Here is a 21,780-nt window from a genome sequence, read left to right on the forward strand (position 1 = left end):
CCTGTGTTTGAAAGCATCTGACTTCAGCCCAAGCGCTGACGGCACAGCGAGGTGCGTGAGGCGACCCAAAAGCATTTCCATCAGGAGGGGCTCTTGGCAAAAGCTGCTGCTTCTGCTTCAGCCCTGCCCTGAAGCCTGGAGACAAGATACAACTCAGGCACCTGGAGAAAAACCTACCATCGAGAGGCACACGATGGCCCCTGACTTCTCCAAGGCCGACAGCGGTCACTAGAGGAGTGAGAAGGGTAGAGGGTGGGGGCTTTACAGTGTTCTGGGGTTTGGCACAGCACCAGCGGGGATGGGGCTGGTGAGACGACCTGGACCAGCTCGCTGTGAAAAAGCACAGGCAGAAGCGATGTGGGCTAAGGGCTGCGCTCCTCCGATTTCATCCCGTCCTCGGCGTTTGTGAGCTCCCCCTGCCCTGAGCGTAGGCTGGGCAGGTGGTACCTCTGGTTTCTCGCCCTGACAAAGCCACCTGTGGTACCACGAGGGTTCATTTACCTGCTCCATGCCTTGCGACCTCCTTCCTGTGGGAAAACGGGCAGGTTTCGTGAAGCAGCGGTTAAAGGGCTCGAAGATGAGGAGAGCGTTAAGAAGATGCAAACATGAGAGCTGGCTGCCAGGAAGGGAACTGTGACCATCCCATGGTCCTGCCTGAGCAGTAGAAGGACTCTCCAGGCAATACAGAACACAAACGCCGCCCTCCCCCTCCCCTTGCCTATCTCCTAATCAGAAAAGGAGATAAAACGGGGCCTGCAGACAAATGCTCAGGCTGCCTCCTACCCACCGCCGATCTGAGCACGCAGAGCCCCCCGCTCCAGCCAGAACCCTCTTGGGCTATCGCTAAGTCCCTCTTGGCTAGAAAATGGCTCTGTCATCTTCATACTAAGCCAGTTCCCATACGAGCAGGCAACCTCCTTCCTTCCTTGCCACCGCTTATCCCCTCCGTCTCCTGTCCTCCCCCCTCTCCCTTTTCACCCCAAACTGTATCAAATGCATCAAAGCCTGAGTGAATTATGTTCCCTCCGACCTGCTGGCAGCAAGTTCAGCCACAGTACATTAACAGAGCAGAGGCTGAGGTTTCATGGTCAGCGAAGGCAGAGGCGGAGGAGGAACTGCAGGCCTTGTCGCTGCCTTGCTTTTGCCTTTAGAAGTGACGTTTTCAGCCAAGTTCAGCGGCGCTCACAGCTGAGGTTTGGGGCTCAGCCCATGTGGGGAAGGGGAGGTCAGCTGTGAAGCTGGGAGGTGATTTCTGAGCAGCCCCTGCAGCCGCCCGCCTGTCCCGGCCGGGTGGCGAGATCCAGCGCTGCGGTTGCCATCACCTCCCACTAGCCATCCCTGGAGATGATGGGATGGACGGAGGTCGCAGGGTCCTACGGGAGGCGGCGAGGGCAGGAGGAGCAAAACAGCCGGGCTGGTCAAATCTCTGCTAACCCTTGCCAGGCTGATCGTGACCTCCCGAAACTCTTCCCTCCCCGAATAGTTTCCCCAGGCATGGTCTGCGCTCCAAGTTCATTACACTACCTGTGCAACCCGGGCAACTTCATGTGGCTTTGGGTTTGGTTGCAAAAGATGCCCATATCTTTGCCAGCGATGTCTGTGTAGGCTGCGGGGAGGAGACCTGAAGCTGGTGAGGCTCAGCAGCTGTGGAGATGATTTGAGGGAACACTGCAGGCAGGGTAAGACCACCAGTGCTCCCAGTTTTCCACCAGTTGCCCCTGATGTCGCGATGCAGCGGGTGCGCAGCATCAGTGCAAACCTTAGTGGCAGCAACCTCGGCACCCCGTGCACCGGGACCCACGTTGAGGAATGGAATGAAACGGGAGAAAAGTGCCTGCAGCGTCTCTGGCTCTTACACAGCGTCTCCAAACAGGATGATGGACCCAAACCAACGGTAAAACACCCTGTTGTCCTTAGAGAGAGAGAGAGGCGTCCAGGGACTGGCCGTCATCTCACAGCGCTGAGGCAGTTCGTGCTCTCGCATCTTGGCTGCGGGGCTGTTCCTGCTGCGGCTCTGGGTGTCGTGCAGAGTTTGGAGCACCCTCCTCCGAAATTGCTGCGACGGCCATGCCAATCCCCAAAGAGGCGGCATCGAATCTGGAGCCTGTGAAGCCATTGCCAGCAAAATAAATGTTCGGGAATATTTTTAGCCTGCTCTTGTTCAGAGAGAATTTCTTTGTGTCCTTCTGAGGAGCTCGCCGGATCTTTCATCGGTTTGTTTTTCTCATTAGCCGGCATAAGCTTTGTTCTTATTTAATAAAGATTAGGATCTGCTGCCTCCAGCCCTCTCTTTTTGCTCCTCCGTCAGGCCCGTGGCGGCTCAGGCTGCAGCGACATGTTTGATGTCGGGCCGCGGAAGTTGAAATGCGGGACAGAAGCTGGCCTGGGTCTCGCGTTCCCTTCCCCGAAAGACCCCTGTCCCGCGTCGCTTCTCTCCGTCCCCACCGCCCTCCGCAGAGAGCTGCCCTGCAGGGGGAGAGGGGATGGGGACGGGAGAGAGCAATTGGAAACCGCTGCCTGGGTCGTCCAGAGGTTTCCAGGCTCAGCTGGCTTGAAGCATTGCAAAGGTCTTGGTCTGAGCTGTCAACAGACAGCGCGGGGGAAACCAGGGGATGGCTGATACAGGCAGGAGCAGCCTGTCCATGAGCCGAATAAAATAGGAGACGTGCCATAAGTGGGGGAACGGCTTCTTCCAGCCTCAGAGGTCAGAGACATGTAATGGATCTCCCATCCATTTATATATCATTGGATTCTCCTAGTTAGGCAAAAAGTTAAAGTAACTGCTTTTCTTCCTTGAGCTGAGTCATTCCTCAGAAGGAAATGGATTTAAACCAACAACAGGTATGAACCAGAAGGAATTTTATAAACTCCCAGAAGGCAGCAGTGGGGTCTTTGGAGCTTTGAAAGTCTGATCTCTGCTGACAGCCCCCACGGCTGTGTGCTGCTCTGGCAGGAGCATCACCGCATCCAGCCGGGACGGAGGCCGCTGCGTGCCAGCGCGGCCGGCTGCAGAAACCTGGTGCCACATCCCTGGGACAGGGACGGCGAGGGGACGAGGGGGGCTGCGTCGTGCCTGCGATGAAGGCAGGACCTGTATCCCAACTCAAGCTCCCACATGTCACTTCTCACTTATTCTCTCCATTGCCAGCTGGGTCATTGCTCAGCACCTCCATTTACCCATCCCTGGAGCAAGAGTATATTTACCTTAGAAGAAATGCTGTGGTTATATACTTGTGGTAACATATATAATTAGGTCTATAATCCAGATCCAGCGCTATTAAGATCCAGCACAGATCCAGCGCTATTAACGTCGCTATATGTTAACGCGCTTCTTTCTTAGAGATTTTTATTTAAAAAAAAAAAATAAAAATACATCATTAAACATTCCCACACTTGGTAAGAAGGCTCCCATTTCTAGCAGGAGAGCTTATTTTGCATACGCGTAACTTCGAAGGGGATGAATAACTTCATGGCCAATAACGTTTATAGCTTTGCCTTGCGCAGGGAGATAAGGGCAGAGGAACGCAGGGCTCCGGGGCAGGAGCTGTTTGCCGAGAGAGGGGCCGGGAAGGAATCCAGTCCCCACCCTGCCGGAGCCTTACCTGCGCCCAGGTGCACGCCGGCCGCGGCGCCCATCCCCGCCAGCCCAGCACCAGCCGCTGCGTAAGGCTGGATACCAAACCTCCTAGCTCACCCCGGCATAGCTGGAAGGGGAGGAGGAAAGGCTGGGTTTGGGGGGGGGGAGAGGCGGGGGACGGGACGCAGGGGAGGAACAGCAGGGAAGGCAAATTTTAGAAATAGTTTTTGAACAGTCACAGTTGTAAATGAACTCACCCTCACCATGTTTGTGTCACTCGCGTTCGCTGCCTGGGGCCGTGTGAGAGCACAAGTTTTCCTGGCACGGCCGCGCCTGGAAAATCAGCTTCCAATCCATATATGATAGTATTCATGGAAACCACAATTCTAATTTACATGCACCGATTCCCCTGCCAGAAACTGTGCTGCCATCCAACCCGGGGGATAAAAATGCCGCCCTGTGACTTCCCTGCCCAATCACGACCAACCGATGCACTTCAAAACTCAAATATTTTCCAGGGAATGTTTGCAACCCACAGCTTAAAAAAAGAAAAATCTTCCCCAAATTCATGCGGTGGCTCAGCATCATGACTGCATTCAGGGAGGTTTCCTTATAGGTGTTTCCCAAGCCAGACATCTACCCCCACGGAGGAAAAACAAACGAACCCTTGAGAACTAAATCTTTCAGATACACAATTCCGTAAGTTTTCTTCATACAAAATTTCTCCCTTGTTTTCTCAAGTGCTTCACGCCATGCTATGGAGACGTACGCCCAGGTCACCAACGCACAGGGAGGAAACCTGGCTCTTTTAAACCCCTTCTGCCCTGGTCAAAACCGGGGAGAGGTTCTCCTCCTCCTCGTGGTGAGCTCGGCACAGGGACCTGCTTCCAGCCGCCGCCGTGCTCGGTGCAATGGAGCAAAGGTTGGGGAGGTGGAGAGAGAGCCCTTAATAAAGATAAAATCTATTTCTAATGTCTATAAAAACCAAACCCAAATTCCCAGTTACTTCAACGTGAGCCGTGGAGATGGGGTAATGGAGAACGGAGTTATTTATTAATAGAAGGGCATTTCAATAGAGATCGGAGGAGGTGATACAGACCAAATGGAGGCATTTACAGAAATAATGCTCAGGAGGGTTTACCCAGCTTGGCCGGGTGTCTCGACACTGTGTCCTGGGGACGGTTGTCTCCCATTCCCCGAAAAGGGTGGTTTTGGGGAGCCGCATGCTCACGGAGCCCTGCCCTCACTCAGCCCGTTTCCCCCAGACCCGGCTCTCATTTCCACCTGGAAGCGGGGCCAGAAGAACAAACGCAGAGAGGGGATATTTGTCTGGGGGTCCTGTTCTCGCTGGACTTTTTTTGGGAAGCGGTGTGATGCTGACTCACCCCCCCGGTTCAGACGCTCCCGCCCCTCACCCAGCCCAGGGCAGAGGGGGCTGCAGCCCCCTCCGGTACGCTCCCCGCCTTCCCCCCCGGCTGTGGTTTTAAACCTCCAAGGTCAGGAGCCTTAAAAATTGCATGAGACCCCACTCCGACTCCGACTCCTACCACCGCCTGCCGCAAAATGCAAAATTCGCCTCCCCTAAATTCCTTGCCGACTCCTTTGGAACAAACACCTCTGCCCTCGCTTGGCAAGCAAACAGTGCCGAAATTCCCACCTGCCTCTCCCTTGCAGCCCCTTCTGGAGGGACTCATTAGCTATGCAAATCAAAAATGCTCCGACAGCCCCGACAGCCCATTCCCCGCCTTGCACCGGCAAGGAATGACAATTCACGGGGGTCTTCGGGGAGCTGGGACGGTGGAGGGAGGAGCGCGGCGCGGCGTGGCTGCATGTGGCAATCAAGCTTTCCCACTGCCACCCGTCCCCAGGGAGCATCCCCGCTCCGGTTGCGGAGAAGCAGCGGCGTCTCTCCCTCCACCTTGTTAATCCCTTTTCGCTGTGCTCCCGCGCTCGGCTCCCCACCCTGAAACCCCCCCGGGAGCCCTGGGAAAGCAGCGCCCGGTCCTCGCTGCCCCTTCTCCCCTCTGCCTCGCTGCAAAGCGGGCGCGGGGAGGGGAGGGGGGAGAAGGGGAAATGGGCCTTTCCTTAATTGATTTTGGTGAAAAAGGCAGGCAGCCGCTGCGCTGTCAAATTAATTAGTTCCAGAGCTATTTGCAGTTATGAGCCACGTAACATTAGTGGTCATTGCGTTTTGGTGCTAGGGAGCGGCGGAGGGCAAGAAGGTTTTATAAGCTTTTTTTTTTTTTTTTTTTTGCTTTTGGAGCCTTCCTTAAAAACACAGAAGAAAATAAAGGAGAAATGCCCCCCCAGGGCTGGCTCCTGCGCCTGCTGCAGCGCAGGGGACGGGGGCGAAATGGCCGGTTTGGCCCATCCGGCATTACCTGCCCCACGCTGAACAAAGCGGATGCTTTGCTGCAGCTCTGGCCAGGCGCCCTCCTCCTGGCAAGGGCTGGCGGGGTCCTCAGGGTCACCCTGCTGCCGTCCCCACCGAAGCGCGGCGGCAGCACCAGCTCCCGCATCCCCGCCGAGGTGTGAAGCCGGGTGGCCAGACATGCCGGGCATCACCTCCGGAGAGGCTTGGCCCCTTTTGTCCCCTCTTGCCCTCCCTCCTGGGAGAGGCAAAGCGGGCTGAAGGCTGGAGGAGAGGCTTTGAAAGCCCCGGGTGCGGCTCACGGGGCTCAGATCCCCGATTAGATGGGAACGCCTGCTGCAACCTGATAACAGAGCAGCATCTGACGGGGAGGCTCCGGCAGCGCTCCCTGAGTCGAGCAGCGCCTATTGTTTCAGGAGATATTACCCCGCACACATGCTTACATCTGGATATCGATAAGCGTGCCTGTTTATGCATAAACACAGTACAACATGCAGCCACATACCTCTGCATTCCTCCTCCCCTCCCTCCTTTCCCTTTTTTTTTCCCTCCCTCCTTATTCCTTTATCTCCTTTTCATCTGCTCTTGCCTGTTAAGCGTTATCTCTGCTCCTCGTTCAGAGCCGAGTCCCGGGAAAGGGCAGTTACGGTGGGTCACGCAAACGGGGTGCTGAGGAACGGCAAGCATTTCAGGCGAATTTGCAAAGTTTTTGAGGGTGCGGGTGGAGGGAAGCACGGGGAGAGGGTCTCGTCAGACCAAAAGACTGCCAAACAGACTTCAGCCAGGATAGGAAAACGCACGGCTTGGCCAACACATGCAGCGCGTTCCTGACTCTGCTCAGGCAGGACCACGGCCTCCGGGCACGCGCCCCGAGCCTCGTCCGCCCCGTCTCGCACAGGCAGGGGGCTGCGGCCCGGCACACCCGGACCTACGGCCCCACAGGCCCTCGCGGCGCCGACGCCACCTTCGCTGCAAGTCCGATCAGAAAGCAAACCGGCAGGAGCGCGGTTTTTACAGTGATTAAAAAGGATTTAAAAAATATAACCTAATCCTTCCCTGTTGTTCGTTCGGTAAAAGCGGGTCTGCAAAGTGAGCAAACGCCAGCTGTACCCAACGCAGCCCTCAGCACCGCCACCGCCCCGAGGGGCTGGTGCCACCCAGCCACCGCTGAGCTGAAAGGCGCCGAAACTGCCTTCTCCTGGGGACAGGGGATATCTCGAGCACCGCTGCCAGGGAAGCCTGACCCGCTTTACCCAGGGAAACACGGCATGAGCTCGGGGACTCGGCTTTGCTGAGAGAGGCCGGTGTGCATTTTCGCAAGCGCTGATGTCGGCCCCAGTGCTGGACCCCAAAAGTGAACCCCGGCACCGATGCACGCCTGCCATCACAGCCGGGGCCGGTGCAGCGGGGGCCGCGGGGCTCTGCTTTCTGAAAAGCAGGCTGGGGCTTACCCCGAGCCAGCCGAAGCACAGCCCGCCCCGAGCGCTGACCCCCGGGCGCTTGCGCAAGGACGGGGAGCCACCAGGTCTGCGGCAACTACACACCCAGCCCATCCCCTCCCCTCCGCGCTTACTGCGTGCTGGGCCTTGGTCCACTTGACTGGGGAGAAAAGCATCCCGTGGCATCTCCTGGTGACTCCCAGGATTTGTCCCTGGCTCTCCTGCTCCCAGCAGGATGGCAGGCCAGCACTGGAGGCTGCACCCCCACCTTGGCTTCAGTTAGGGCTTCCATCCCAAAAGCTACGTCCTTGGCACGGGCTGGACCAATGCTTGAAGCAGGCTGCTTTCCAGACTTCCATCTTTCTAGGAATAGGGGAAAAAATACATAATGCCAATGGTGCTTACACCTAAGCAATTTATTTAAGGAACTTTGTCCTAGACCCAGTGACAGCCACGACCCGGCTGTAGAAACCTTATCACAACTCACCCCAGGAACAGCCTGGCACATTAACCGCTCCTCCAGAAAGCTCTCCTCAGGCCTCTGCTCACAGGGGTCACCCAGCTCCAGGGTGGGGGGCGCAAGTGGGGTAAGTGGAAAACTGGGAGGGACCCATGCATTGGTCAAAAGCTTCATCATTCCCACGCTGGCAGTCTCCATCACTGCTTCGACTGACTGACTCCGTGCGTGTGACCGAGTCACCCAGGCAGTTCACGCTGCCCACGCACAAGGACGTGGGTAAGACCATAGAGCTTCTGTGCAAGCACCAAGCAAAGACACTTGGACCCCAGGTAAATGCAAATGGCTCTCCAGGGCCTGTCTCTTCTCCCAGGCGGTGCAACATCATCTTCAAGGCTTCCACTTGCTCCCTCGCTGCAGTCAGATAGGGGCAAATGGTAGTCCAGCTCTACCACCGGGTTCTGGGCTGAAACAGTGGCAGGAGTCCGTGTCCGTACACAAGCAGCAAAACCACAGTGTGCACAGAAAGGATGGCATCTCTGGTCAGTGTACGTGTGCGTTTCCAAACATCTGTGCACACGCACACACGTGCACGGTCTCGGGAGCCAGGGCAGCCAGCGGAAGGGCTCTTTGGAGAGCGTGGGTCTGAGCAACGGGAGCAAGGGCAACTCGTGAGCCCAAGGCAGCGTGGCCGCACCGCACACGAGCTCTCCGGAGCGGGGCTGTATACTGAATTTATGAGCTCTTAAGTCATCACATTTACAATTTCTATTCTCCAGTCTTTTAATCTCAGCTATAAACTTGGACTAAACTTTTGCTGAGGCAGTGCGGAAATTTCACTGCTCCTGGCAGCCCCATGTACGAGGTGCCCATAGGCAGGACCAGAACACGCTTCCTGACAGCTTCAATGTGGGCTCTCTTCTCCAGTTCCCTGCTCCCAGTAAAGTCATCAGCAACCTATCAGTCCCCCACCTGCTGCCATGATTGCCCAGGCCCCCTTCTTGGACGTAGGTATGACACACTGACAAATACCGGGGGACAAACACTTACAGTTGTCCCACCACAACCCCTCCTATCTTCTAGAGAAACGGCCTGCTTCTTTTAATTGGGGGCTTCAGGTCTATGTGTACACCATCAGGACCCTCACCCAATTTCTGTACCACTTGGCACACCCCCAGCCCCTGCAAACCAGCCCCACTGCTGTGTTTTTACCCACCTAGAGTTGCTTTACTTCAGAGGTCCACATTAGAAGAACCATCTCCAGAAGGTTTCCTGCTGGAGCGGTGGTTCTCAACAGGAACCGGTCTCCGAGGTGGGCACCTCATTGGCAAACTGAGACCTAAAATTGGGATGGGATTGGCACTGATAAACCTACTAATGGAAGCAGGCCCTCCCTGCTTGGACGAACCCCACGCTTTCAGAAGAGGGTGGCATCATTTCTGCAGAATGCTTGAGTGGCCTCAAATAACATACTGAACTGTCAGGCACAAACCCAAGTGATGGCGTGAGCCAGCACTGAAATAATGAGAAGCTGATCTACAGCTTTTCCCCTCTGGTTTATTAAATGAATGCTCCACATACCACTTCCCACTGACTGGAGACAGAGAGAAAATCCCAGGACAGTAACTCATCATCCTTTCTTCCCCTGAGAAGATTCAAGGCTGTGGCTATGTATGGATGTTGTGAAGTGATAAAGTTGCTGCGGCTTCACGAGTTACCACGCATCAGCTGAGCCGCGCCGTCTGACCGACCGCGCGCGCGCTCCCGGCTCCCTGCAACTGGGTGGTAAAACATGTTTGCTCACGATGGGGCTGGAGCAGGTACACCGTCGGCGGGCTCCAGATAAGCACGCTCTGCTGATAAGCAGTGCCTCATTAAGCCCCAGGACTCAACGGCTTGCAACGCAATCCTTGGCCTAGAAGTCCCTCCTTCTTTTCAAGTTGCAGCCCTCGGTCATGGAACTGGCAACGGGAAACCGCTCTGGGAAAGGGGTCAATATTGAATTAATTCCTGCACGTAGCAGGGAGAGGAGGAGGGTCAGGGACCATGCCAAAGAGGAGAAATAGTAGAAGGACCGGCCAACCATATTGCTGAGTACAACCTTGGCGTAGCCATGCCTGGACAAGGATAGTGCAGATGACGCGTAGAGACGATCCAGGCAACAAAACGAAAGTTGACTCCACTAAGCAGGACCAGGCCTTCTCTTTGGCTTCATACCTCAAAAAAGGGTCATTTTGTGAGGTTCCTGCCTCTTGCCACCAACCAAAAGCTGGACGTCTTCTTGCCTGAACGTTGTTTTAGCCTTAAACTCCAACCTGAGGCTCAGAAAATCTGGCTACAGACCCAGTTCTCTGGATCCTCCTTGAGCTCTGTCTCCAGCCTCTGGGGGTCCCTCCCAGCCAGCACTTCTCAGAGCCACCCCATCTCCCATCACACAGACAACCTCCGTGCTGAACCTGATGCCCAGGATCAATGCATGGAACACACCAACCCTCCTTCCTGCCCATGGAGGTGGGAATCCATGTCCTTTAAGTCTTTTCTGCTCAACGTTCATAGCTGCAAAAACAGCAGACAAACTCCTGACCTCACAAAACTAAACACCAGGCACCCCCTTTCTCCTCTGGTCCACCCAGGTGCTCTCAGGGTGGCAGCTGCACCCATTTGGGACAGGTTCACCTTATCAAGACGTTGCCCTTGTATTTTGAGAGGCAAGGGAATGTTCTTTGGGGCAAATTTATTTTTCATTCATATTCCAAATTCAGGCAGGTCCCTCTGTTGCCCCCAGGAGGAGGTCAGCCCAGTGTGCCCATCCATGGCCGTGCTCCTCGGGAACATGGCTCGGGGGGCAAGCACAGCCTCCCCTCCCATGGGGCCACCTCGGGGTGAGGCATCTGATGACAGTTTGACTGGTGGAGCGAAGCGTGGCTCATGTTTGTTTGGATAGCCAAAGGACTTGGAATGAAAGTCTCCCACTCGTGTTGGGTTTAGATAAAAGGACCCCAGCCTTGTCACAGGATCAACGGGGCTGACGAGAAGCCACTCATGTAGATCCCCTTTGCCCTGGAACACGTTGCCCAGGGAAGTCGTCAATGTCCCATCCCTGGAGGTGTTCAAGGCCAGGCTGGATGAGGCTTTGAGCAGCCTGGTCTGGTGGGAGGTGTCCCTGCCCATGGCAGGGGGTTGGAATTGGGTGATCTTTAAAGTCCCTTCTAACCCGAACCATTCTGTGATTCTGTGAAAACAGAAGAAAACAAAATAATAATAGTAATAATAATGGCAGTAGTAGTAATAATAGTAGAAGAAAGTTTTCACAGCTCAGAGACACTCCCTCCTTTCTGGCCCAGGGCGCCTTGGGGTGCCAAGAGCAAGGTCAGGGATTGGGGCTGCAAGTTTGGGGTCACCTGCGGTCTGGGTGACCGAAATCTTGGGGCATTTTGCTGCTTGGTGCCTCGTCTTGTGTTTCCCACCCGACCTGGCTGACAAGCTCTGCCCTTGCAGACCCGATGTCCGGCTTGGGGGGAGAAGAGCAAGCTGGATGTGGCTGTGCCTGGAGCGGGGGGACCAGGGGGGACAGGGACCGCCGCATCCGCATCCATCTGGCATACTGAAGCAGCGAATGGAGGAAAAGGAAGGAGGGGGTGGGTAGAAGAGAAAATCCCAAAGATCCTCGGATAATAAGCACCATTAAGGTTAGTCTGTCTCATGATTGTTTCTTATTAAAAAGAGACTGTACTTTATCTGTGCAGGATATGCTGTTTGGATGAGGGAATTAGCAGAGTGACTGCCTCCATATCATCTAATTAGCAAAAATGTTGATAAGCAGATACAATCACATATGATTAGGATCCTTTTAAAAAGCCACTCCATTAATTAAATAGACAGAAAGGCCGCCTCCAGCCCTCGCGTGCCACTGATTAGAATACAAATATTTACACTAATCTCACCTCCATCAGCCATGGGACACTTTTGAGTATTTTTAGTGACATCAGATTACTATTGATTTTCATCCCCAATGTCAGACCATTTTGTTAGTATCTGAAAGTGCTGCCTTCAGTTTCGGATGCTTTAAATCATGTTAAGGGTTTATCTTAATGACGCTGCTGATAACCACTGTTCAGGTCACTCGTACTTTCTCTTCAAAGAACACAGTCTGGGCTGGTTTTTATTGTTTGTACTTGAGATTTAAGATACGAAAAACATTTCTCATTTCAAAGCCTTGGTTTCTAGGGATGGGGTTGCCAGGCTAGTTTGGGTCTAGTTACTCGATGTGTGCATGTGTCTCTCATTTCCCTTTCTCCCTGCCTCTCCTCGACCCTTTCTTTTTTCCTCGCAAGCCCTTTTGGCTCGCAGCAGTGGCCTCTCTTGAATGGCTGCTAATCTCTGACGCCTGCTGCAGGCAGCAGACAGACAGGCAGTGAGCATCCTCCGTTCGGGGCTGACAGGAGAAAAACACTCCCTACTTTTCAGATGGGTAGGACGCGCTAAATCCAAGAGAGATAATCCGCTGCGCCAGCCAGTCTGAGAGGGGCACTCATCACCGCAAGCAAGTATGGGAGGAGACGCTCTCCAAAGAGACAGCGCAAGGCAAAGTCACTCCTCCCTTCCGTGCACAGCCCCGCTCCCTGCAGTTGATAACTGGCCTGGGACCCTCCAACAGACTTCTCTGACGTCCCATTTTCCCTTCTGGGTAACAGAGAGCAGGAATGGCAATTGCTCTTGGAATTTCTGCCAAGCATCTGCAAATGGACCACGCTGGCAGTGGCTACGAGCTGCTGGCATCTCTTGGTGGCTTGTGGGTGGCAAGCTCGGGTGACCCTCAAGTCCAATACACAATCATAAAAAAACCCACTAGCCCAAATAAACGAGTCCCCTTGGTGAAAATTTCAACCAAAGCACCACAGCGTGGGCAAGCCATGAAGCCTTAGGTCTCCCCTCAGCGTAGAGGAGCACTTTGGGATGCTTTGGGAGTGCAAAGAGCCCTCTGAGTTCAAATGGGCAGCAGCAGCTTGCTGCTGTGCCCAGATTAACTTCTGCCATTGCTACAGTAGAAACAACACCTAGCAGAAAAATCATTCACATCGCACAACCACCCTGTAGTGGAGAACATCTCCTCTGTGCAAACGGAGGCAAAAGCCGAGATCTCCCCAACGAGGTGAGCCCGTGGGACCATGAGCTTCTTCGTTGCTTTGCGCTTTCTTTAGCTCCAGCCTTCAGACCAGCGCTGCACTGCCTTATGGCAACCTTTACCGCCAGAATATGACAAGGACTTCCATGACTTTACCTCCATACTGACCCATCACTGACCAGCGAGAAAACCATCAGAACAAAGCCTTTTGCCAACAGGCATCACCTTCTTCCTTCCACTGACACATTGCTTTCTACAGGCTGACGCGGCTGCCCCTTGGCTTCGTGGCTCCACACGTACGATGTATGTTAGGACAGGAGCCAGCTCGTACGCTGCGCCTGTGCTCTTTGGTCTGGCTGGCTCTTCACTCCTTTCCAAAGTGTGGGATAATGGATACAAGGGCAGTGCTCTGCAACACATGCTGCCGTGCGTAGGTGTTTATGACAGCGTGTTACAGACAGACGAATTCTCGTTGCTGGCACTTCCTCGGAGACCTCCTTCACGAAATGATTTTCCCCGTGAGGATATTGCCTTTCCCACAGGAACGGCAAATCCAGGGAACAGAAACAGATGCAGGGTAACCCGACTGGATCGTCAAGGTTCAGCTCCTAAGGCTGATCCTGTCTGTGTTGGGATGATGGAGCAACCCTGTTGTACACGCGTACACCTTGGGACTGATATACAAAAAAGCATGTAGAAAAGAGGCTAAAGCTGTTAATGATATAATAAGCCTGGGCATTTATTTTGGTATTAACACGAGAGGTAAGCTCTTCAGGAAGTGTTAGGTTTGGCTACAAATCCAGAAGAGAGCATGACGGTCATCTAATAATGATTTTAGGAAAAGGGCCCACTCTGGGTTTAAAAAAGGCCACATGAGGAGGTTCCAGTGATTCATTACCTTCATAATGAAGGACGTGCAACGTATTTTGAGTTTAAATTTGTCTAATGCCACCTTCCAACCTCTTTGTCCAGGAGCCTGAAGATCCCTGCGCCGTTGAATTTCTGTTCCCATGCAGGTTCTTACAGACTAGAGTATGATGAAGCTGGCATTGAACCTCCTCTTAATACCAAGACACTTCTCCTGAGTATCTCACTCCAGAGCTTATTTTCCAAACCCTTAATCACATTTTGTGGCTCTTCCCTGAGCCTTCTCCAATTTATCAACACTCCTCCCAAACTGCGGGTACCCAAACTGCAAACAGCTTTCCTATAGCTGCTGCTGTAGGGTTATGTACCCCATAGGGGTAATACGACCTCGCTACACCACGCTTGCCTGGACCGCGCATGAAACCACACCAAGCATCTGAGAATCCCACCTTTCGGCAGGTACAGGCAAAAAAATGGTCTAGAGTCATACACCAAGCTGTGATGGCAACTACGATGTCACACGTATGATCTATGTTTAAGAAAATAAGGCCTATGACAACCAACTCCACCCTAGAACGAAGTCAGGTCATCTGAGCAATGATTGGCTGAGCCACCTCTGAGGTCACAATCTCACCATTTGTGAACAACAGGCTTAAAAAGAAAGGACGTGGTCAAGCAGCACTGCGTGGCCTCGTGATGCCAAAGGACAGGGGAGACTGAGGGATGAACTGAGCATCTACCCACCCCCTGAGGAGCGCAACAGCGGAATTAGGTGTCCAGGAGTCTCTGCGTTCTGGTCATCCCTGGGCTTCACATCTTTGGTGGGAGAGAGGTATCAGGCATCTTCCAAGCAGCCCCACCTTGCCTTTGAGATGGTGGATTATTACAAAGTCCTTGGACTGCAAAGAAGTGCCTCACAGGACGATGTTAAGAAATCTTACCACAAACTGGCACTAAAATGGCATCCTGATAAGAATCCCAGCAACAAGGAGGAAGCCGAAAAGAAGTTCAAAGCAGTTGCTGAGGCATACGAGGTTTTGTCTGACCCCCAGAAACGATCGCTCTATGACAGGTCTGTTAAGGAGAGCAGATCCCACAGAGGACGAAGAGCCACAGGGAGTCATAACAGCTCCTTTGATTGCCCTTACGTATTCCATGATCTCCAGGAGATCTTTGGGGAAGTCTTTGGAGGGATGGATCCCTTTGTATATGACTTCTGGGACCCCTTCGACAGTGGTGAAAACTGGTACAGGACAAGTGGAAGAGTAAGAAGCTCCAGCCTGTTTTCTGACTTTATGGAGTCATCTGTGCCATGGAATTCATTCAGCCCCAGCGAACAGCCCACCTTCTTGTTTGCTGAGGGCACAGCTGGGCCTCACAGTACCAGGTCAGTGTTTACCACTACTGAAGTGGCCAATGGCAAGAGGACCACCACTCGGAAAATCATCGAGGACGGGCAGGAGAGAACAGAAGTGAAAGAAAATGGCAAGCTGAAGTCTGTGACAATAAATGGGAGAGACCACCTGAAATTATAACGTCCCCCAGCACAAGCACTAATTGCAAGCTCCGGGACATGCTCTCATTGCTCAGCGGGTAGGATCTGCTACAAACAGTATTAATAAATGCTGAGTTCATGACAAAATCGATGCAGACTTCCCAATGGTTGGAAACAAATACTTCGCAGGTAAAGATACGGAGTTATGCTAAACTAAGGAGTGGGACTCTACTAACCCTGTGTAAGGTGGCAGATAGTGCTTGTTCAGTAAATAAGCACAGTATGTACATATGAAAGCAACCTTGCTGGTTTGCCCAAGAGACCAAGTTGATTAATATAGCAAGAGCAGACAGGCTGGTTGATGGACGGGTAAGAGAGCTCTATGACGAGCTATAGGTCCTCTTCCCGCTCCTTGTAAGGCCAGTTGCGAAGTCTGCGAGCTGGAGGAATAAAGACTTTTGTGACCCTCATGCACAACCCTGAGGCTAAGTGAAGAATATCCTACCTTAGGCGTATGAGAAGATACGTATTAATTGAAAAAAGTTTTTGTACATAGGCAAGAAGGTGGGGCGATGTTCAGTGGGTCATGCAGAGCCTAGAGGAGAGGGAATGTCACAAGAAAAACCAAAAGAAAGATGAAAATGTCATGCCTCAGACTGCAGAAGAAAAGAGGGGCTTCCTTGAGAACGCCCTGCAAATTATGACAAGAGACTCCGACGGAGGCACTGTGTAGCTTGGGGGCTCAAAGGGAGAAGGGAGAAGGTGAATTTGGCTCTTGAACTGAGACAACCTATGGTCCCTTTCTGCTCGGAGTCGTTCAGACAAAAAGAGCTAAATTCAAACCATGAGTAAACGGATTCCAGGGGGCTGAATTTAGCTCCCTCTTTGTGCAAAGCTGGATGCGGGGACTTAGATGGTACTTTACCATCCTCATTGTCTTGCTCACAGCTGCAAGAGCCAGTTCACAATGCATTTCTTGCACACCCTGCCAGCATGCTGCTTTCGTCCTCCACTAAGCTAGGGAACGCGCTCCCCACGTTTCTGCCCTCCCCTGTGCTGACATGAACTGCTGAGCCTTGTTTCTTGCTTGGCCAGATCACCTTAGGCGTTTAAAATCTTACACGCCTCCTATTTTCGGTCCCACGCTACATCGCCTTGAGTTTCCCAGCTTGGCCTGCCCACTGATGTCTCCCTGGAGACTGGAACTAATTTTCAGGGACGTTTTCACTCTAATCCAGATTGCAATTGCTGCCTGTGTTTGGGCAGGTCTTTGCATCTGTTTCCTCTGCTGCAAGATGGGAATAACAGACTCCCATGCTTTGAAGGAGACTGCGAGGTAGTGATACTCATATAAAGGACTCCAAAATTAAGCACTAAGTTAAATTAACCATCCCTGAATCAAAACCTTTTACTTTTGAAAAGAAAAATGTAGCTTAAATCACCTTCCTTAGCAACTGATGCCACGCGCAGCTTGGGAAAACAGACCAAAACTGTATTTGTTATGTTAAGGGCTGTTAAGCCCCTCTCCCAGTAAGAGAAAGACACAGCACTGGGAGGCAAGTAGAGGTCTAAGCACATGTTGGGTTCACAGAGGGAGGCTGGCACTGACGGGAACACGGAAAATCTCGGCGCCGGGACAAACTGTGCCTGCTGCCCCTCTAAGGTTTGGGAGCCGTGAGCCGTTCCTTCAGGCATTGGGACTCTGGGGATTGCAAAGATTTAGGGGGCTTGGTGCAGAAAGAAGATTATTTTGGTCAGAGCAAACACAAGGAAATATTTCTACTGATACTCTCTCTGCAGATGCTATGTTCACGTGGGATGATCTCTTGAATTTACCTTACTCTACTTCGCAGGAAGTCCAAGGTGAAAAAAACCACAACCGACCACCAAAAAAACCAAACCGCACATTTTGGATCGGAAAACTGAAATGGTCTTTGATCAAAATAACACGCTTTGAAATCTGGACCAGAGTTGAATTCCCATCTCCTCAACATTTCCAGCTTGCTAGGGCTAAAACTTTGCTTCAGTCTCATCGCTAATGGGGTATTTTTATGCTTGTCCATCAAGGCTTTTTGATCTGCGATCAAGATATGCAGATTTACACACATCTTAGATCTGTCCTGCCTTGGGTCACCAATTCCCTCTCTTGTATCAGTATCTAAGAGCGAGCGCTTCCTTTTCCCATCTCTTGGTCAGAGCGTTTCCATTGCTGCTTGCAGCAGCTCCTGGGGCACCTTTGGCAGCTGCACGTGCCAAAACCTGCCGCTAGGAATATGCGAACGTGGGTTGGGAAGGGACGGAGCTCACCCAGTTGAGTGTTGAGTCCAGGAGGACCTGCAGATCCTCTTCCACATCTCTCCGTGCACTGCGGGCCACAAAATGTCTCGCAGCACTTCCTGCAAGCAAAAGGTCTGAGATTAACAAAAAAAAAAAAAAAAAAGGCAACCAGAAAGGTCTGGTGGTAAGAGAGCAGGTCAGACTGCATTAGCAAAGTCCTGCATTCCTGTGATAGAAATCTGCCAGGTGTGCCCAAAACACCCACGGAAAGGGGTTGTGTCTGTGGTACAGGGAAAGATAAATGAACCCCAGGAAACCTTACCAAGATAGCCTCGGAAGAAAACCCTCGCCTGTCCCAGGACATGGGATCAGACCAACACTAACACCTTCAACAAGTTTTTTTTGAAGCTTTTTCTCATGCCATTTAGCAGCTGCAGCGCTGGAGAAGGCAGCACCAGACGTCCAGCCACGGCACAACCCGGGAGCCTTTGTCTCACCCAGCTCCAGCTCTCTGGTCCTCTTCCAGAAATGCGTCTTCCCTCTAAATAGCTGTGTTTTGGGACCTTGGCTGGTCAGCGGTGTGTCTTTCAGGTGTGTTCTTGGCTGAAGGTGCTCACGCACGCAGTCAAATCCACCTCTGAGGACCACGGGTAAGAGCGGCGGAGCCTTTTGCTCAGCTGCTGATGGAAACCAGCCCCTCGTCCTTCCACGACAGGCTCCTTTCCAGCACCAGCTCCACTGGAGCACACCAGGCTGGGGGGTAGCTGGGGGCCTCCCCGGTTCGACTGCAGCACCAGACCCAAGCGCGCGGTCCCGGCTGGCCTGCGGCACCGGGAAGGGCAGGGAGCGAGAGCGGCTGGAGCAGCGCTGCCGAGCCCGCCCGGCCGCCTGCGCCGAGAGCCCGAGCCATTATTTTATTAGCGGGCCCCACAACTACTTTAATGTGGGCTTAGGCTGCAAAAACAAAAACATACATAAAAGCATTTGGAATTACTTCATAAAATACTAAATCACAATATTAACCGACTGACCTTTGCTCTACGCAGACCTGCTAATTTTAGCAATTACAGCCAACAACTTGAACATATCAAGTGGGCAACTGTTTAACAATAATGACATCTGCTTGGAAAATCCAATTATGTCTAAACATCTTTAAATCCCCACTAGGGGATACCTGCTTTCTTTTTGCAACTGTTAGGCTCTGCCTAATAGGATTTTAAACTCGCAGCCTGCTGCACACTGTGGTGGCAGCGGCCCCTCTCCCTGGAGTGGCAACAGCAGGGCCGCCATCCCATTAAGCAGGGAGCGAGAGTCTCTCCTCGGACAGTGATGGAAGCGGTTTGGTTTTTTGACAGCCTAATCTGATAGACGGGTGCATTAGCCGGATCCCTCCACTCCCCCGTCCCCCCTGCAGATACCGCTCCCCTTCGCGGTTCCCCCAAGGTTACCCGTGCTGGACACAGCCAGGGCCGTTCTCCGCAGGCTGTTTCTCGGGAAGGACCCTGCTACCAAGGTGGGTTTCCCAGCCATCGGTGACTTTTGTGAGGCAGCCGACACGATATTTCCTCCTGCAGTGTCCTCACGTACAAACTAGTTCTGTTTTCTGGGTTGACCTCTGTTTCTTTCCTCTCTTTTCTCCCTTCTTTCGTCCTCTATCCCCAGCTACCTAAATCTTGGAAAGCTGCTCCCTGCTTCGTGGCTGCAACTCCAACGCTGAGATCTGTTCCTTTCTATAACGGGAACCCCTAAAAGACAACAGCTACGCAGCGGCTTTTGCAGCCATATTTCAGGCCTGTGGGATTTTCTTGCCAAGAAAAGTGACGTTAGAAGTAAATGGGACCAGTGAGGAAGAGTGAGCACAACCAGACCACCCAACTCTCCAATTAAGCACCCCAATGCAGACCAGGATCCTCCGCTGTACAATCAAAGGTCCTTATTCCGCCCCCAGTTATGTTGCTGCAAACCCCTGAGCTCCACTGATCTGGCAGCAGTCTACGCTCCACAGTCCCACTCCTGATCACTCAGCACCCTGGGCTGCGAGGCTATTGTCAGATATTTGAATTGAGATACAAGAACAGAATATTTCCGTCCCTTCTCCTCCCTCCCTCCCTCCCTCCCTCCCTCTCCCTCCCCGGCCAGCCTGGCTCTTTTCTGATGGAGCGTGCAGCAAAATCACAATCACATGTTTGCAGCAGTAGGAGGCCATTGGCATGGAAGTGGCTGTGATGTCACTACAAACATTTCCACCCTATCCCATTTCTCCAGAACAGTCTCCGTTTTTATGACCCCATCCTGAGATCTGCAGGAAATCAAATTGTCCTGATTCTATTTTGAGCGCTGGTGTCATGGCATCAATATATAACGATGTGGTGTCAAGCCGGAGAGGCTCGCGAGCTCTGCCGTGGTGTCACAGCCGGTTTGTTTTGTGCAGCTCTCCGGACTGGATCGCAGCCCTGCGGATGCCACGCTTGCCGTGCTGGGACCGCTCGGGACACGTGTGCTGTGCTAAACGGGATGAGCTGGGACACGGGGCAGGTCTGGCTTTCCTCCATCGGCAGCTCCCACACCCTGTTAGAGGTTACCAGCTCGGGCACAACGGTACCAGAGGGCAGAGCAAACGCGCAGGCACGCGTCCTACGGAAAGGGACGTTGGGTGCCAACCAGCCCCCCGGGGCGGCATGTGGGGGAAGAGAAGAGCGTGATTGCAAGGCGCTCGCGCAGGCCAAGGGGGGATGCAGGCAAGGGAGAGAGATTTGGGGACAGACAGGCGCTGGCAAGGCGCCTGGGGCAAGAAACCAAGTGGCAATCTGACCAAAACGGGGCGAAGCAGCACCCAGCGGATACAAACGCTTATCTAAACTAGGATTACCAGCTAAACAGAATGACCCCCCGCAACCAGCCATCTGAGACTCAAACGGGGGTTTAGATCCCACTGTTTTCGTGAAATGCTTCTCTGATGCTTTTTTTCCACCGACACGTGAACCCCTGCGGACTGGAGCTCTCCCTCGTGCCTGTGTCTCACAGGGAAGAATCGGGCCCCGAGATATCTCGTGGCAATTAACCTTCCAGCGGCGTCCCTACCTGATCAATCTCCTGCACCCGAATCTTATCTTCTCCTCAAATAACATCAGATCTAACACACGGCGTGCACGAAACGCTCCTAAACTGAGGTCTCCCACAGAAGCAACAACATCTGCAGCAAAATTTTATCTATTGGCCAGAGAGCTTATCCTGGAAGAACTTAAGGCAGCCCACAGAGTCCCCTGGAGCAGAGCGGGGGAAAAAGCACTGGTTTGACTAAAAAAGCAGCGGGGGAGATGTGGTGAGGGCCCATAACTCCTAGCGAGCAAGAGAATAGGGACTGCTTTTCAGAAAGTATAGTGGGAGCTTCTCTATTATTTCTCTTAACATAAGGGACAGGACAATCCCACGTATTTACAGGTTTTGCAGAAGGCTGCAGGTTTGAATCCCACCTTAAGGTCAGAGCTCCTCCAGGAGGAGCATGCTTTGCAGGCTGTGTTACGGAAAGTTAAAAACCTCTTTGCAAAGGCAAAAGAGAGCCTAGCGACAGAGTTTGAGCATCTCAAGGTTCATACGAAGCACACCAAGTGCTCGCGTGTGTTTGCTCTCCGCAGTACCAGAAAATACGCACGCTACAGCCCCAGACAGCAAAGGGTACTGCCCTTGAGGCACTTTGTTGATGTTGAACCACCACCACCTCAGCTGAACCTCACCAAGACTGAACGCCACCCTTTATTTACCTTTAGCCACAACTGCCACACTCACTGCATCCCAAGGAGCCAGCGCTGAGACCAGACAACCGCTTTCTAAACTCCTTTATGGGGAACACGGGTAATTGGAGATAGCAGTCCGGCAGACTCGCAGCCTGAGACAACGCGTCAGTTCCCATGGAATTGCTGGGTCATTAGTCATCTCTTCTCTGCAGCTTTCATTTTCAAGCCCTCCTTTTTCTTTGCCTGTGATTAGCACTCAATTGCATTCACCTTTGGTCACCCTCCAAAAAGCATCAGGCAAAGAAGCTCATGGGACTTGAATACCACCCACTTCTGAAGCATTCAAGAAAGTTCTTTGCTGTTCGACTTCCATATCTGCTTTCCCATCTTCCATGGGGCTATGCCCTGTAACTCTTTCTTCATGGCTGGCAGAACTCT

At 52.8% G+C, this 21,780-nt stretch overlaps 1 protein-coding gene across 1 annotated transcript; it reads left to right on the top strand.

Annotated features, from left to right (window-relative positions):
- Window positions 1-14,708: 14,708 nt before the first annotated feature.
- On the top strand, window positions 14,709-15,371 carry DNAJB8 (DnaJ heat shock protein family (Hsp40) member B8). The gene has a single exon (XM_054216473.1). The coding sequence runs from the start codon at window positions 14,709-14,711 to the stop codon at window positions 15,369-15,371; it is 663 nt and encodes a 220-aa protein (XP_054072448.1).
- The last annotated feature ends 6,409 nt before the right edge of the window (window positions 15,372-21,780 follow it).

This window comes from Rissa tridactyla, chromosome 10 (assembly GCF_028500815.1).
Source record: "Rissa tridactyla isolate bRisTri1 chromosome 10, bRisTri1.patW.cur.20221130, whole genome shotgun sequence".
Taxonomy (NCBI): domain Eukaryota; kingdom Metazoa; phylum Chordata; class Aves; order Charadriiformes; family Laridae; genus Rissa; species Rissa tridactyla.